The sequence below is a fragment of the Gordionus sp. m RMFG-2023 genome, chromosome 1 (genome assembly GCF_954871325.1).
Source record: "Gordionus sp. m RMFG-2023 chromosome 1, tfGorSpeb1-WG-v2, whole genome shotgun sequence".
Taxonomy (NCBI): domain Eukaryota; kingdom Metazoa; phylum Nematomorpha; class Gordioida; order Chordodea; family Parachordodidae; genus Gordionus; species Gordionus sp. m RMFG-2023.
In genome coordinates, this window is record NC_088775.1 from 46,969,508 (window position 1) to 46,986,562 (window position 17,055).

Here is a 17,055-nt window from a genome sequence, read left to right on the forward strand (position 1 = left end):
CAAAACGTTACTTTAAATTTTTTCTTAAAAAAACATATTTTATTGAATTATAAAATTATTTTTATTTATTTTTTAATTTTATAAATAATTTAAGCCGAGTTTTTAGTCAGATCATCCACCAAATTCCTTCATTTTTTTAAAATATTTTCGTTGCTAAATTTTCAGTCAATATTAATTTATTTTATAAAGAATATTATGTCAATTGTACATATTTCTTCAGACGATTATTTAACCTGCCCTGGTCCCAATATGAAACTTTTTTTCCACCCTAAAATTAAGGGTACAAAGTCTACACTTTGTAAAATTGTGTCCCAACTCAAATATTTCTTCAATTGTGGAATAAATATAGGCAGTCTCAAAACTGTGAAGCCATTTTTAAGGTAATAGGAAGATATCTGAACTCCTTTTATAAATCCGCTAAATTAATAATCTTATTAAGGAGAATAACCAATTTGACGAATCTTGTGTTAAATCCGAATTGCAGATATTTCCATATAATGACAAGTCGTTTATATATAATATTTTGTATGGTTTGGTTAGTGTTAATAAAAATATATGTATAAATGATTTCATATGTTATTGAACTGGTTGATACGGCTCTATTAATTTTAGAACATTTTGAATATCTCACTCTCACGATAACTATTATAATATTAAAACTTAAAAAAATTACTTTAAATAATTTCAAGTTTTATAAGCCACTTATTAATGCAATCCAGTAAGACATAGATAAAAAGTATAGTTGAAATATTGTTTACAATTTATATTTTGATTATATTTATTTTCAATAAATTCGAACACATCTATAAGAAGGAATAAAACTATCAGCAATAATTCACCTGCTACTTATAGATTCGTCCTGGATAAATTCTAGATCAACAAAGGTAGAACGCATGAACTTATTTCCAGTTTGAGAAAACATCTTGACAAAGAAAAAGCAGACTCAACACACATACATTTTCTGATAAAGAAAAAATTTTTTGACGAGGATTTGAATGAAGATCTTTTTGAAGATGATCTACTAGGCTTTTTACAAATTAATGATTATTCCTTAATTTTTAATAAATTTCCCCAATTAAACTTTTTATATAATAATTATGATATAAATTTCCTTAGTTGAACGTATGTTTAGCACGGCGAAAGATGTGCTGAGCACTCTCTTGCATATCTTATCAAAATTCTGAAAATTAATTGTTAAAAATAAATAAAAAATTATAAAAATATCTTATCTTATAATATATTATTATAATTTTGTTTAAGGTAACGGAGTAGCCGTAACGCGTTCCTTATTATTGACGTAATGATATTTTTTTTGAAGTAACGTTTACATAATGTTTTGTATTAGCTTTTTAACAAATATTTTGTTAAACTTGAAATTTAATTCAAAATTAACATGATGAATGCATACAGAATTTATTTAAAATTTTCAGCGCCTTCTGCAGATCGTCTCCTGCATTTAATTTTAGGGTTGTCTTCTATATGATTGGCTACAGCTAACTAAAAATAAAGGCGCTCCCAATCTTTCTCGTCATTCTACTACTTCATAAGGAGACTTTTGCTATTAATCGCCCGTTTAATATATCCTGTCGAACGAGTTATCAGTGATAAATAACTTTGAAGATTCGTCAAAGGGTTATCAAATGATACTAGTCTTTTTTATGGTATTGGCACATTATTTTTAAGTAAGTTGGAGGCCATTTTTAACCATAAACAGAAATGGCATTATCTTTATAAGAGGTGACCATAGCCTATTTGACTTTTAACTAGGGTTTCACCTTTATTCGATGTCACACACTATATTAAATATTAAGTTATAGTAAATAATAGAAATATCATATTGAACAATTATAAATATGGCTATTATTTAAGTTTACATTAGTTGAAGTTCAGTTACAAAGTTCATAATATTAAAAGAAGGATTAATTTTAATAAGCTTTAAGAAAGTGAAAAATTAACTACTAACCGCATCCAACGTCTAACAATTCTATGCATTGCTTATGCACCGCGTATCCACATTTTCTTTCTGTTGGATAAAAAATTTTAAATATATTTACCTGCAACTTTAATTTCCCCATAGAACTTAATTTTTTTCTATAGTTCAAAAAAAAACATAATTATATAATGTTGTCATTTATAAATTAATTCCGATGGATGGTGAGAAAGCATCAGTGAAAACTAAAATCGTAAATTACAGACCTATTATAAGTCCATACAATCCTAAAACTTGTGATGACCACATTTGGTCACTAACCATTGATTTTAAGTATTTTTGATGGGACTTTCAAATCAGAAAATAGGTGTAAACTTAATTTTAGATTACTTAGTATTTCACGGCCATTCAAAGTATTTCCCAGAGTTGTTAAACCCTATCTTTAAAAGTAGCGAGCTACCGCTATTTGTCAAAAAAAGTAGCGAGCTATTAGCTTCTATTTTTTAAAAGTAAAAAATTTGTTTTATTTTTTGCTTATAATGTAATTGTATAGTATATAATACATAAAAATCAACATTTATAAATATTTAAATATAGTTAATTTTGATTATAAAAAAATTTATGTAAAAAGACTATAATTTATGTAATAAAAATAATTATTTATGGTAATATTCATTTTTTATTTATTTTGTTTAATAATAAAATCATTTCTATACTATCATTCCCAAGTCTAGAGCGACGATCAGAAAATATAAGTTTCGCCTAACTAAATAATCTCTCAACACTAGCACTTGATAGCAAGGCTGCATTTAATTTTATATACATATTTTATTATAAGAAAATTTATATTTGAGTATTTTTAGATTTAAAAAAGGCGTCTAGAGGATTTTCTATTATATTAGAATCCTTTATTTCAAAAAAATTATCAGTGAAAGTCGTTTTTGTGATTGTAACTAAGGTATCTTTGTTTGGTATGAGACTATTCAGCTATACCATGAGCCTATCACGTTGATCTTAGCATCATCGGAATTGATATATGGCAGTTTAGTTTAAAATTGGGATAAATCATAAATTTTATTTGCAAATACATCGTATGTCCGGTATCCTATTATTCTTTTGAGGGCTAATCCTACAGATCTTCTTTTTAAAGTCTTAGTTTCCAAATAAGCTCTAAAAATATTAATAGATCAATTTATAAATATAAATAAGCTTTTACCTTCTGTTATGTGTCCAAATATCTGCCTTGGTACATATATAGGATATCTCTAACAACCCTGCTATAGAGCTTCTTTTATCATCTCAAAGTTATTTGCTATCTTAATCATTAGTATCTGGTGACACAAAATTGTTGTACCAGGGAATTGAGCTTAATTATCATGATAAATGAGGATTATCAACCAAGTACATTGACAATGACTTTATCAGTCAGTATCTGAGAAATATTAGCATGGGCAATATTATTAAATCAAATTAGATCATTAATTCTACCCATCTTAACCATACGGATTAGAGACATGACAGGGCACTAAAAGCAATATTATCACATCCCAAACCTTTATAAACAAATGTCTAAGATAAATTACTAAAACATACTACCCATACAACACCTCAAACTCAACTCTTTGGAATAGGTGCGACATACTACCAATCAATCGACTCATTCCTTTGAGGAGGTTAGAATTACTTAGTCATTGCTTAAAACATTGACAAGAAAATATGATATTTTCGTCCATGAAATGGACATCAGATTATGAGAGGCAGAGAACTCCCAAATACTATTGGCTGGCAAAATGTCTGAAGGAAATGGACTTGATCAATCTTTCGTTTACAGATTTTTTGGCACTCAGCAAAAACAAAAAAAATCTAAAGGAACACCCATAATACATGCTTAGACATGGGCTGAACTAGAGCAGGAATCGTTAGGAGGAATGAGACTACTCTCGTACTTGCTTTTCCTTTCTCCACATCTCCCGGAGTTGAATGACAATTTTTGCTTTCGGCACAGATTATTTTGGAAACTATCGATAGAATGAAGTATGATGAGGGTGATGGTAATTTTTCGCTTTTTTTTCCTTTTTGATAACCCTTTTCTTTTTCTTTCTACTGGACGAACGATATTGAAAACGTCAATGATAATCATGGAAGGTGAATAATAATAATGATAATTATCCCGTTCACTATAATAATAATAATGTTATAAAAATGATGAGTAACGCGAGCATCGCTTGAGGATTTATGGGGACATACGATATTGACTCCAATGAATGACAAAGAGGAATAAAGGAAAAAACAAACAAACGATAATAAGCTTATTAGGATAATGGTTTTCAGGGACCAACTTTAAAATTATAGGGAACTTAGATGCCTATGGAACAGGACACGCTATATATACATACCGTTACCTTCCAAGGATATATTTACTGGACATAAGACTTATTTTTTTTCTCTTAAATCTAACCAGGCGTCAGGAGGTACATTATTATTAATATTGTTATAGTTGTAATACATTGCCTTACAATTTTTTAACACTATCCTGCCGGTAACGGAACTACCTCTTTCTTACTCCTCTCTTCTTCACTATAGTGGTACCGTCCACTATAATAAAAAGGAAATACATCATGTATAGGATCTATATATTAGTGATTATATATGGTGCATGCTACAACTCCGGTGCAATTTCTGGCGTGGTAATGAATGAATGAATTTAGCTTGAATTGAATTGGTATTTTTGGATAAAGTCTTCCCTATATTAAATTATTACGATATTTTTCTATCTCTTTAAATCTGCTGGCATGAACATTCTTACAAAATAAAAATACTATTAGATTTAAAAATGATATACCTATTTTTCAAGTTATAGCTGCTAGATTTATTTTTTTACATTTCAATAAATTCGTAGCCACCTTTTGTTTTTACAATAATTTGAAAATATTTTTCAAATTTTGGAAATGGAAAATGTGTATTATTGTTATCAAGAACATTTTCTTCCAGAGTACCTTCCATTTCATTAATATCATCATTGTCTGACTCACTTACATCGATTTGGATATCCATTTGAGATGACATTTTAAATAATTTATACCAGATGATTTAGGTTTATAATACAAATTGAAAATATAAATTTCAAATAAATAATAAAATTTATAATTAATTATGATATTATATTAAAATTTTCATGTATAGTTATATTCATTATATTTTTAAAAAAGTATCTAAGTAGCGCGCTACTTAGATACTTTCAAAAAGAAGCGCGCTAAAAAATTAATAATTGGAGAAAAAGTAGAGCGCTATTAGCTATAGCTACCAAAAAAGATAGGGTGCTACAGTAGCGAGCTACACTTTGATTTTCATAGATTTATTAAAAATAAAATCTTAATTTAAAGTTTCATAATTTTTTTAAACGAACAAATAAATCGACCCTAAAATAATCTATAAAAAGTAACCTCTGCATTGATAACCCTGATATATAATTCCCTTCAAAAGTTTTTTGCAAAAACTGCATCGCGTCGGCTGCGGGAAAGACACGTAATCGAAGAGATGGTTGGTGCGATTTCGTGTGTGAGGCTTTATATTGTCCCTTTAAAATAATAGTTTAAAAATGTTCACTAAAAGGCAGCCTCATATTGAATCAAAAAAATTACCTATTAAATCCTTGAATTTTCGTCATTTTTCATCTTTTTAAAATAATTATTGCGACCTATTTATTATTTACTAACCGAGTTTAAAACGTGTTTCGGTTCTAAATATTCAAAAAAAAATAGTTCTGGTTTAGGTTTCTAAAATCTTAAAGAGTAAATTTTAGTTCCGGTTCTTAAATTAGACGAGGTTTTAACTCCAAACCCTGTCAAAGCAATTTTAAAAAAAACTACAAATTTAGTATATATATAAGTTACCTTTACTTTTATTAGAACCAGTTCATGGATATTTTTAATAAGTACTGGTTCGTATAGATTTGAAAAGAGAATTCCAGGTTCCAGTTAGAAAATTAGTCATAGTTCCTAACTATTAAATTTCATAAGTTTATATACTACCAATGGAATATATCAGTCTATAATAAATATATATAAGGGAGATGTGGCATAAATGGCCATGTTTGAAGACTGGTCACCACCCTTTAACTTTTTACCTATTATTTCTCTCAAAATTCTTTAAAATGTGTATATTTATGATATGTACCTTACCTAAGTTCACTTATTGATTAGAAAATCTAATAAATATATATCTTAAATAAACTGCATTGTGAAAAAGCAATTAATCATCATCAATCAAAATTTGATTATATAATCTTTTTTTGCTTAATATTATTGGAAAAAAAAATAATTACTAGCTTATTAAAACTCAAATTTTAATTTTCAATTTTAAAATTTAACAAATATATATCCTTAAGAGAGCGTTAAATGCATAAATATGAATATATCATCTTAAGATACCAGAATGATTATTGGATAGCGCTTTTTTTATAATTGGGTGTAAATACATGTGAATAACTTAAAAATTTTAAAAAATGATGGCTTTCTTTGACATTTAAATAGTAGGTTTTGAATCGAAAAATAATAGAAAACTTGAAAATATTTAAAAAATATCGTGATTTGACTGATTTGAAACCGAAATACTGCATTGCTGGCGTTATCCATGGAAAATTCTTTATTTATGGTTTATGCGTGCATTATCATGTTAAGTATTATTCTAAAAAATATTTAGAAAATATTATGATTTGACCAAATGCCGAACACAAAACCGACCACTTTTTAAATATTCGATAGACCGAATTTCGTAGTATTATTAATAGAAAGATGTTTATTTTAGTTTAATTTATCTATAAATATAAGTAAAACATTATCCCAAAAAATGTTTTTCGTGATTTGACCTAGCCGATTTTAAACCGAAATAGTGCATTGTTGGCGCTATCCATGTAAAATTCTTTATTTTTGGTTTATACGTGTACATTTAAGTATTAAGCATTATCCTAAAAAATATTTTGAAAATATTCTGATTTGACCGAATACCGAGCACAAAATTTAATAAACTTCTCTTATCTCTTTATATATATATATCCTATTATATTAATTGTAATTATTTTTATTTTAAATTCCAGATTTATATCCGAATCTCAATAAATTTTTAGTTTGTGTGGCTATATTATTTATATATATAGCCATACATACGAATGTCACTAATTAGACTATCAACAAAGTTATTATAACTTAATTATAATTAAAAATACAAGATTTGAATTTGACTTCTTATCGGTGGTCTTCCTTTATATCCTCTAGTGTTGTTAAACGGCTCGTTTCGAGCCGATTTTTAAACTGCATAAGCTTCTAGATTTCGCTAATAGATGTCCAAACCTTTGTTTCTTCTGCAATTATAGATAAATTAAACAAGAATAAACATTTTTCAATTAATATTACTACCAAATTCGGTCGATAATAAGTGGTCGGTTTTGTGCTCGGCATTCGGCCAAATCATAATATTTTCTAAATATATTTTAGGATAATGCTTAACACCTAAATGTACACGTATAAACCAAAATTAAAGAATTTTCCATGGATATCGCCAGCAATGCAGTATTTCGGTTTCAAATCGGTTATCGGTCAAATCACGATATTTTTAAAATATTTTTTGGGATAATGTTTTACACGTAATTATAGATATATAAAACAAAAATTTTTCAATTTATATTACTAGCAAATTCAGTCGATCGAATATTTAATAAGTGGTCGATTTGTGTTCGGCATTCGGTCAAATCATAATATTTTCAAAATATATTTTAGGATAATGCTTAACACCTAAATGTACACGTATAAACCAAAATTAAAGAATTTTCCATGGATATCGCCAGCAATGCAGTATTTCGGTTTCAAATCGGTTATCGGTCAAATCACGATATTTTTAAAATATCTTTGGGATAATGTTTTACATGTATTTATAGATATATATAAAACAAAAATGAACCTTTTTCAATTAATATTACTAGCAAATTTGGTCAATCGTATTTAGTAAGTGGTCGGTTTTGAACCTGGCATTCGGTTAAATCATAATATTTTCAAAAAATTTTTTAGGATAATGCTTAGCACCTAAATATACATGAATAAACCTAAAATTAAAAGATTTTGATTAATAACGCCATCAATATGTGCCATACAATGTATTTACACCCAAATATAAAAAAAAGCGCTATCCAATAATCATTCTGATATCCTAAGATGATATATTCATATTTATGCATTTAACGGATTGTAATGACATAAATTGTTGTGTATCATAATTAAGTTTATTGAGCTTCGAAAAATTTTAAATTGATGAATGATTAAATTATTAAAATTTATAGAATCATTAAATAGATAGTGGTTAATTTTATATTGAAATAAGAATGTTTAACAAAAGGAAAATTAAGATATTCATTTATAAATATTATCACTAAAAGGATGATGATAAATTTAAATGTTGCTAATTAAATTAGTGCACAATTAAATTTTATATACCTAAAAAATGAATAAATATTAACATAGGGTTTTAAAAGTATTTCTTATTGTAATATTTCATATTTATAATAAAATTCTTCAATAATATGTTGTATAATTAAGTTTATTAAAATCATAAATTTATAAATTGATGAATTAATATTTCATATTTATAATAAAATTCTTCAATAATATGTTGTATAATTAAGTTTATTAAAATCATAAATTTATAAATTGATGAATGATTAGATTATTCAAATAATCATTTTAACATGTAGATAGTTAGATAATAATCTGTAAAAACAATAAATAGATAATGGTTAATTTTATATTGAAATAAAAAGGTTTAAAAAAAAGATTATTAAGATATTATCATTATAGATGTAAATACGAATTAAATTAGTAAATTTTTATACATCTAAAAAACGAAGAAATATTAAAATAGGAAAAGTATTTCATATTGTAATATTTAAAATAAAATTTCTAAATAATTTATTATGGCCAGTTAACACATAGTATATGACCAGTCAATACATACCATGTTTTGACTGGCCAGAAAAACACTCTCACATCACCTCATAAACTATTATAGAAAGAGCTTAGATTTAAATTTTTTAAAAAATTAGATTTGGGCTACACATTGATATAAAATATGCTTGGTAAAACACATATATTAATGTCTTTTTTTGAAAAAGCAAAAACATGGGCATTCAATGACACATTTCCCCTATTTTGTTTTTAATCATATATTCTTTTTATACTGAGCTAATAAAAGAACTTGCAACCATTTTAACCAGGCATCGTAAGTTTTAGCGTAGATATTGTAAACATTTTGATGGTCAAAAGATTCTAGCACCCATTGATAACCCCACTAAAATATGGACAAAAATAATGTTGTTAACTAAAAATATATACTGTCTAGGGGTGACATGATTAAATAAAATTAATTAAAATCGATGATTTTTTGGAATAAAAATGATTATTTAAATCCATTTTCTTTTTGTGTATATTTTAATAATTATTCGTTTTTTCCAAATAAAAACATTTCATTACACCTCGTTTTACTATATTTTGTATGTAAGTTTTAATTAATTGATAAATTTTATTATAATAAATGATTTTATGTTGAGCTAATCCTAAAATCATTCTTTAGCATAATAATTCGTATAAAATTATATAAATATTATTAAAATTAAAGGAGATATTCAATAAAAGTATTTCTGTTCTGTTTAATAAATATGTATTCTATATTTTGTCGATTAAATCAGATGTAGTTTAAAAATATCAGTTGTTAAAATCTAGATATAAAAAATGTGGTATCTGTTTAGATATATTTTGATATAATTTTATTTTACATTAGAAATAATAATGTTTGAATTAAATCATTTAATAATATGACCTACCTTATTTCATTATAAAAACAAACAAGACAAATTTTATTTTACGGGATGAGGACAACAGGGTAAATTTTATATTATAATTTTTAGATCAATATTTCTAGACTATCTCTGTAATGAAATAAGATAATATATATAAGATTTTTTGGGTACCCCAAAAATATTCTATAGTACACATTAAGGGAATTAAAATCTTTTCTTTATTATGGCTTAAAACATAATCATATATTTTTTTAAATGTAATAGGATTGTTAAATGTTAAAAAATTTATCTCATCACCTAAAATTTTTCCATTAATAATGTCTATGTCAATATTACATTTAATTATATCTAATTCTTTGATCGAATCCTGACCACATAAGGGTGGTCCATCCCCATCTAATACGTAATTATTTAAATATTTAACCACCTTACAATTAATCACCAACGATTGTGATGGGTGCTCCTTCATAAGAAAATAGTTTTCTGGAACAACTAATTACAATGCTTTCATTATTTCCGAGCCTTTCAAATTCTTTAATTGGCAAGGATGTCACTGGAGATCCAGTATATATATAATAAAATAAAATTTAAGATTATTTAATTGTATATCTATCATAAAATCATTAATATAATTAATCTTTTGAGTGGCCTTATGGTGATTTTCCAATAGATTTGGCAATGCTCTACAAGATATTGTGTTATATCTTGTTTATTGTTGTTGTTGCGATTATTTGACCCTTTATATTCCTATTATTTGTCTTTTCATCCTGTGTCCCTATCTCCGTTGTCTCTTCTTCAAACTTCTTTATCTGTCCAAATTTTATTGTTATTTTCTGAAACTTCCATCGATTGAAATTTACCCACTATATCGTCAATAGTATTCTCCTCTATAAGCCTTACCTTTAATTTCCCATTTCAACAATTAATAATGAGATTTTCAATTATCCATAATAGGAGAGATAGAAATATGCGAAACAACTACTTTTGCGGGATTGTTAATGAGAAAGAGAAATATGTGAACCAGTACTTTTAGGGGAGTGTCACGACTGGATATAAAAATGTCAATGTACTTATCATCGAGATAGATATCGAGTATTTCTGGGATTTGTGGCGCATCATGTCACATTTTCATATGCAGTTTGGTGCTTATTTCTTTTTCGTTTCTCAGCACCTGAATCAAATTTGCTTGCTCTTCCCATATTGAAAGTGATTGGATAAAGATCGACGATTAAATGCGACGAATTATTTTGCATTACCAAGAAAAAGAGCAGAAGAGGTTGTTTTTTGTGCTAATGGATATAAATTATCCACTTGTGAAAAAAAGAAATTATAGGAATGGAGACAAATCGTTAACGTTGGGTCCAGACAACAATATTCGTTCAAACTCAATGAAGACTACGGATGCAAATCAATAACGTTGGGTCAAGATGACTAATACTCGATCATCAACGATGCAGCTAATGTCTACTTCAGCGAAACTATGGAATTTTGAAAAGGAAACCACCATACTAGATATCGGAAGGAAGATATACTAATATGTCGGCTCAATTCTATATTATTCGGATAAAGAATCGAATGGGGTAAGTTAAAGAAAAATATATATTCTCAAAAGTTTGAATCATATTTAATGGCTAATTGGTAATAAAATAGTTTAAAATTAATGATAATTAATAAGAAATTCAAAATTTATAAAACCGAATATATGACAATGAATTGCTAGAAGTATATATATATTCTAAAGTCGAAACATTATGGGTGTCGAGTGAGCTCATTTATGGAGGGCATGCCATATTTATCATTATTATTTAAAATTATTTTGTTTAAAATTTATCATATTAATAAATAGTGGCGTGATTTTATATATAACGTGTAGAACTCGTGATTTCTTTAAAGTATAAAAGGGACGAGATTTTCTAATTATAAGGGCTTTTAACTTCTTTTTTTTTAAAATATTTATTTTAATTGACGAATAAAATGAGTTGAATTACTAATTTTAGTTTTAGGGTTGTGTTGGTAAACTGTGTGAGTTATTAAATAGCGTTGTACTGGTTGAGTTTTTTATAGTACATAATTTTCACAGTGTTGAACTAATCTCACCCAATATTCTTCTTAGCTTAGGTTTGTATTCCGATCAGATATAAGTTTTGCCACTCGTCAAATTTTGAATATTTTTTTAAAAATGAGTGTCGGGATTTTAAATTTTAATCGCGCCAATATAAAGTTATTTTTCATTAAATATAACAACCACTCTGTTGTAGTGCCCCAATGGAAATAGTTGTGTGGCTAAACATCTACAGATAAACGGGGGTGCCTCAATGATAAAAATTTTGAGAATGTCTTATTAAAATATAACAATTATTTATAATAATTTAATTCTATATTTTGTATATGTATTATTAAAATGTAACAATCATTTTAATTATATATTTGTATACAGGTGTGATTTTAGCTCACTTCAAAATTTAAATTTTAAAAAAATAAACCTAAATTAAGCATTATGCACACCTTACATAAGTCTAATAAAAATTGTAACGGTATCTAGATACATCTGTAAAAATGTATGTGTATATAGATTCGGGTTTAGACTATATATATCTATCAAAACTGGGATTCGAAATATAGCATTATGATAAAATACTTCTTAGTCAATTCACTATTAGTAATTTAATTTCACATTTCATGAATTTAACAAGAAAACAGATATAATGTAATAAAACGAATGCATATCCCATTAATAATTTTTCCTCAAAAACAATGTAAATTTATCACAAAATTTGAATTAAATGAAAAAATTGTTAACTAATTTAATATATCGATTTTTTATATTTTTATAAAAAAAAATCATATTAATTATTTAGACATCAGGGCCATAAACTTATATGATTATAAAAATCGAGCTAGACTATATTTGAAATTGGGAAAATAGACTAAGCAAAAATTCTACCCAATTTGGTCTCTCAGTTTAATAGTCAAATGCCATTATTTTGCAGTTGAAAATATATAATTTTATGAATAATTACGATGGAGAAAAAATGGATAAATTTAAATTATGATAGATTGGGCTATTATAAAAAATTTAAATGGAACGTGTTAAAAAATATTAACACATTGTATACGCTTTGATTATAATACAAATCGTCACCTTGGATTCCTTTTTGTATTTCTGTTTCCACCAGGCTGTAGTGGTTATATCTATATTTAAAGGGCAGCCATTATTTTTATTTCTCAGGGAGGAAAGGAAATCTTTGGCCATGGGTTCCGGAATTTGCGGCAAATTCACGCGAAACTCGCTCAGTGATAGTGAGTCCTTGAAATTGTAAGTGTCCGACTATATACATTTGAAATAATAGATATTAGTGTTGTTAAACGGCTCCATTTCGCCAAAATAATATAAAGCCTCGAGATTTCGCTAATAGAACAAACCTTTTTGCCATCTATGAGCAAAATCTCCAGTCTTGCGTATTGGCAAAAATATTGGGCTATACGTTTTGAAAATAGAGCCGTTAACATCACTTATAAGTGGCATGAATTTTAAATGAAAAACAGTTGGTATTAAGTTAAAAGTATATAATAGCTCTGGTAGGATACTTATCAATTAAATAGTTTTAAATTTATTATATATGGATGTAATTTATTTTTTAAGTTCATATAAAGAAACGTACATTTATTAAATCTGCAATTTACTTTAGGTGTATACCAAACGATAGAAATTTAAATCAGCTGTTCTAAATTATGATATGAAAATAGAGTTTTGCATTTTAAACCGGCATCAACAAGTGAGCCAGAACGACCTCTTATAATGACAAATAATATGTTTTGATGTTACCTAAGAGATAAAGCTTTTACAATGATTAAGGCCCTTGTTATTCCCTACTAGGATATTTATTCTGTATAAAAATATCTCTCATGACTATGAATTAATCAAGTAGTCATGTTTGAAATAGGGTTAAGCTCGTGGTTAGTTCAGGACCTCCTTTCAAGAAGAGACTTCCTCAGGCTTGAGAACATTTTAGTGGCTAAATTTAGCGATAAGATTTTTTTACGATAAACTAGTGCAATTTTTTTTATTCTGCTTATAAATTTTTTAACACTATGTTTCAATATACCCATCTATTTTAGAATCAAATAAATAATCTAAAAAAAATAAAATAGCTTAATAGAGTTCGGATAATATTAAGATATAGCAATTATTCTTAAATTTTATGAATTTTGGCAAGTTTCATCAAAATAGCACGTATTAACATATGTTCTAAACTCACAATATTTAACAAAATTTAATTTTTTTTTAAACATATGAATAAATAAGTAAAGCTGGAATAGATAATTATGAAGTAAATGACAAATCATAAAATACTTTGGTTGATTAAGTATGAAGGAGGGTCTGGATATAGGAAAACATTTGAAGGAATTTCACATAGAATAGACAATTTTAAAACCTGTTGCTGCCCTCCCACACATGAAATATTTTGAGAAATAACTCGATATTTTCTTAAAGATTTTGTTTAGGTATTTTAATGAACACATGTATGAACTAATTTTGGAAACAACTAATATTGGGTTGAAAGAAAAGTGAAAAGTATCAATGTAGCCTGGGCGAAGTTATATTTAGGGCTTCCTTGTTATATCGTCAAGGGCTTTTTTAGTGAAATGTGTATTCAACATGGAGGATGAGAATAGCGCTGATTGCCCATAAAATTTTACTCGAATAGACCTGACAAGATACTCACTAAATGTTTAAGAGCCTAAGAATTTCCAGCCTGGTCAAAAAGATATAAATAGTAAAATGCGAACAATTATTGATAATTCTTTTCTAGTCATTAAATTTATTATTTTGCCGTAACAACGCTAATCCATCATTTGTGAGAGTTGATCATAGAAATGAGGCAATTCGTTAGAAACAAGTGCCCCAAGATAAATTTTTTGTATGCCAGCTAAGGAGAGTATACCAGTGGGAAGGTGGGTTTTTTTGTCCCGGTATTGAAATAACTTGTTTTTTTAAAGTAGGTTTTAGGAAACGGGCTCTCTTTAACTCTCAAAATAGAATAGGTATTAAATTATTAATTTCATAAAGCTTTTCATTTTTATTTACATTCATTATGGATAGGGTAAAGGCTTAAGAAAGAAAGGAAGAAGATCACATGTTCACGTTTTTTTTCTATGTAATAATTATAACTACTAATTTATATGCTCTAAAGGATTAAATCATTTATTAATATGTAAACGTATGAAAGGAGGAAAGAATTCGCATCTTTATATCCGCTTTCAAAGAAATAGAGGCTTATATAACAATATGGTAAGAGTTGAAGCTAGATCGGGTGATAGCACACTATTCTATCTGCATTCGCATAAATGAAATGAGTTTTCTCCATTATTTCAATTTTAGCAGCAGCACAGATAAAATTTAAGCGGGATAGGTATAGTGTAAAAGAAATCATGCTATATCATGATTATAAGACTGTGATTGAGGAAATATTAACTTTCGATAGATCTATTATCTCCCCGAAATCACCTAGCTATGGTGATATATCCTTGTGAAGGGAAGTTTGTGTGCAGACATCTCTTCAACCCCCAACAGATTAAATGTGGTGGTACCTTCCAATATAGATAAAAGATCAAACATCTGGTGTATAATAAATGTGTAGTATAAATATACAGATTATAACCATATCGTTAAATTGTTTTATTCATTTTATAAATAATGACAAAATTTGTATAGTGAGATTTTTTTTTAAATTAATTTTTATCCGTACCCTAACATTTATCTCGATTTTTTTTGAAGTCGTAGATTCTTTATGTGGGTGAGGGTATATAAAGTAGATTCAACGAACGATTCTTTGGCGCTATACCATCTAATGGTAAGAATACCTTCTTTAGTTGCCAAAACAATAATTCAAGAATTATCACATTTCTGACTGACCTGTGAAACCTAAAATCTATTCTTCAATGTCATATTGGTAATAAAAATATAGAAAATCAAAAAATATTTACATACAATAAATAAGACCCATCATTAATGGGTTAAGTGATAATTAATAATAATTATTTTAAATACAAATTAAATTGTTTCTTTTTTAACTATATATAAATTGGACACTAGGGAGAGAATGAATAGAAAATACTTGATAATATAGAAAAAAAGAGGTAATATTTTTTTGATAAAGAAAATACTTTCAAAAGAAAAAAAGCATAAAAATTATATATTGATATTAAATTAATAAAAAAATGGTGATACTTTATGATTTATAATTTTTAAGTTGTTATAATAGGATGAATGTTAAGGTTAGAGGAGAATGAGGAGACACAGGTGAAATCACCGATGAGCTTACAAAACCACAGGGTATTAGTAGGACATCTGGTCTCTTGCCATCAGACAGGAATAGATATACGGATTTAATGTGATGGGATATTTAACCATAACAAATTTATTGTTCTGTGGAGACTCATCAGACCTTTAGAATACAGGTAAGCTAGGCTATATCTACCTTTAGGGTTGGATTTTTCCCACACTCTTTATTTCCATATATGAGGTAGCTATATGTCAGCCTAATCTATAAAATATTGCCACCCTTAACCATCATCTGACAGCAAAATAATAAGATTGGCAATTGAAACTAGAGATCTACAAATTCTAATTTCTTAAAAATGATTTCGAGTTCGGGCTGAGTCGGGCCTAATATTATTTATTATTTAAAAAAATTCGGGTCGTGCTTAAATTTTTAAATTAAATATCATTCATTTTTGTGGAATAAATTGATACATTTAAAAATTCTTGCAAGAAACAAGGCGTCGATATTTTTTATTTGTAGAATATTTTTTTACAATTAAAAAAATATCAAATTTCTGTATTTAAATAAATTAGGGCCATGCCAATAGATAATTTTTGATTTGGGCCGGACTTTTTGGGACAACTAAAAAATTAAATTAAGGATCGGGTCAAACAAATCTTTATAAAGAAAATTTCCCTCCGGGCTGGCTTGTAAGCCCGATGCTGATCCTTACTTGAAGCCGTTTCTAGCCAACTAAGACCAGAGTTTTATCAAAAATATATGCAAATGAAAGTGTTTTCAATGGAAGGATTGTCCACCAACCTCATAAAGAATAATTCGTGTATTTAAATAAACTAATGATGATTTTTTTAAACTAAAAATGAAAATTATAATATTTTTACAAATATTAGCTCTGTTAAAAAACTGATATTGAAATTTATTTACTTTGGTTGATTTGCACAAAAGGATGATGGTATCGAACAAAAAGATAAACCTAGATATAAAATATATTAGTA

The 17,055-nt window shown here is 27.1% G+C and overlaps 1 protein-coding gene across 4 annotated transcripts in view; it reads right to left on the reverse strand.

The window, feature by feature from the left end:
- LOC135922905 (protein vav-1-like) overlaps positions 1 to 17,055 on the reverse strand; it is a 112,872-nt gene that overhangs the window by 32,855 nt on the left and 62,962 nt on the right. For all 4 annotated transcript variants that reach the window (XM_065457421.1, XM_065457422.1, XM_065457423.1 and 1 more), the window contains 5 exons: positions 16,985 to 17,033; positions 12,916 to 13,101; positions 9,156 to 9,265; positions 5,374 to 5,507; positions 1,964 to 2,023 (listed from right to left, as the gene is read on the reverse strand). In XM_065457421.1, coding sequence (XP_065313493.1) covers positions 1,964 to 2,023; positions 5,374 to 5,507; positions 9,156 to 9,265; positions 12,916 to 13,101; positions 16,985 to 17,033 — 539 coding nt within the window. The remainder of the gene's footprint in view (positions 1 to 1,963; positions 2,024 to 5,373; positions 5,508 to 9,155; positions 9,266 to 12,915; positions 13,102 to 16,984; positions 17,034 to 17,055) is intronic.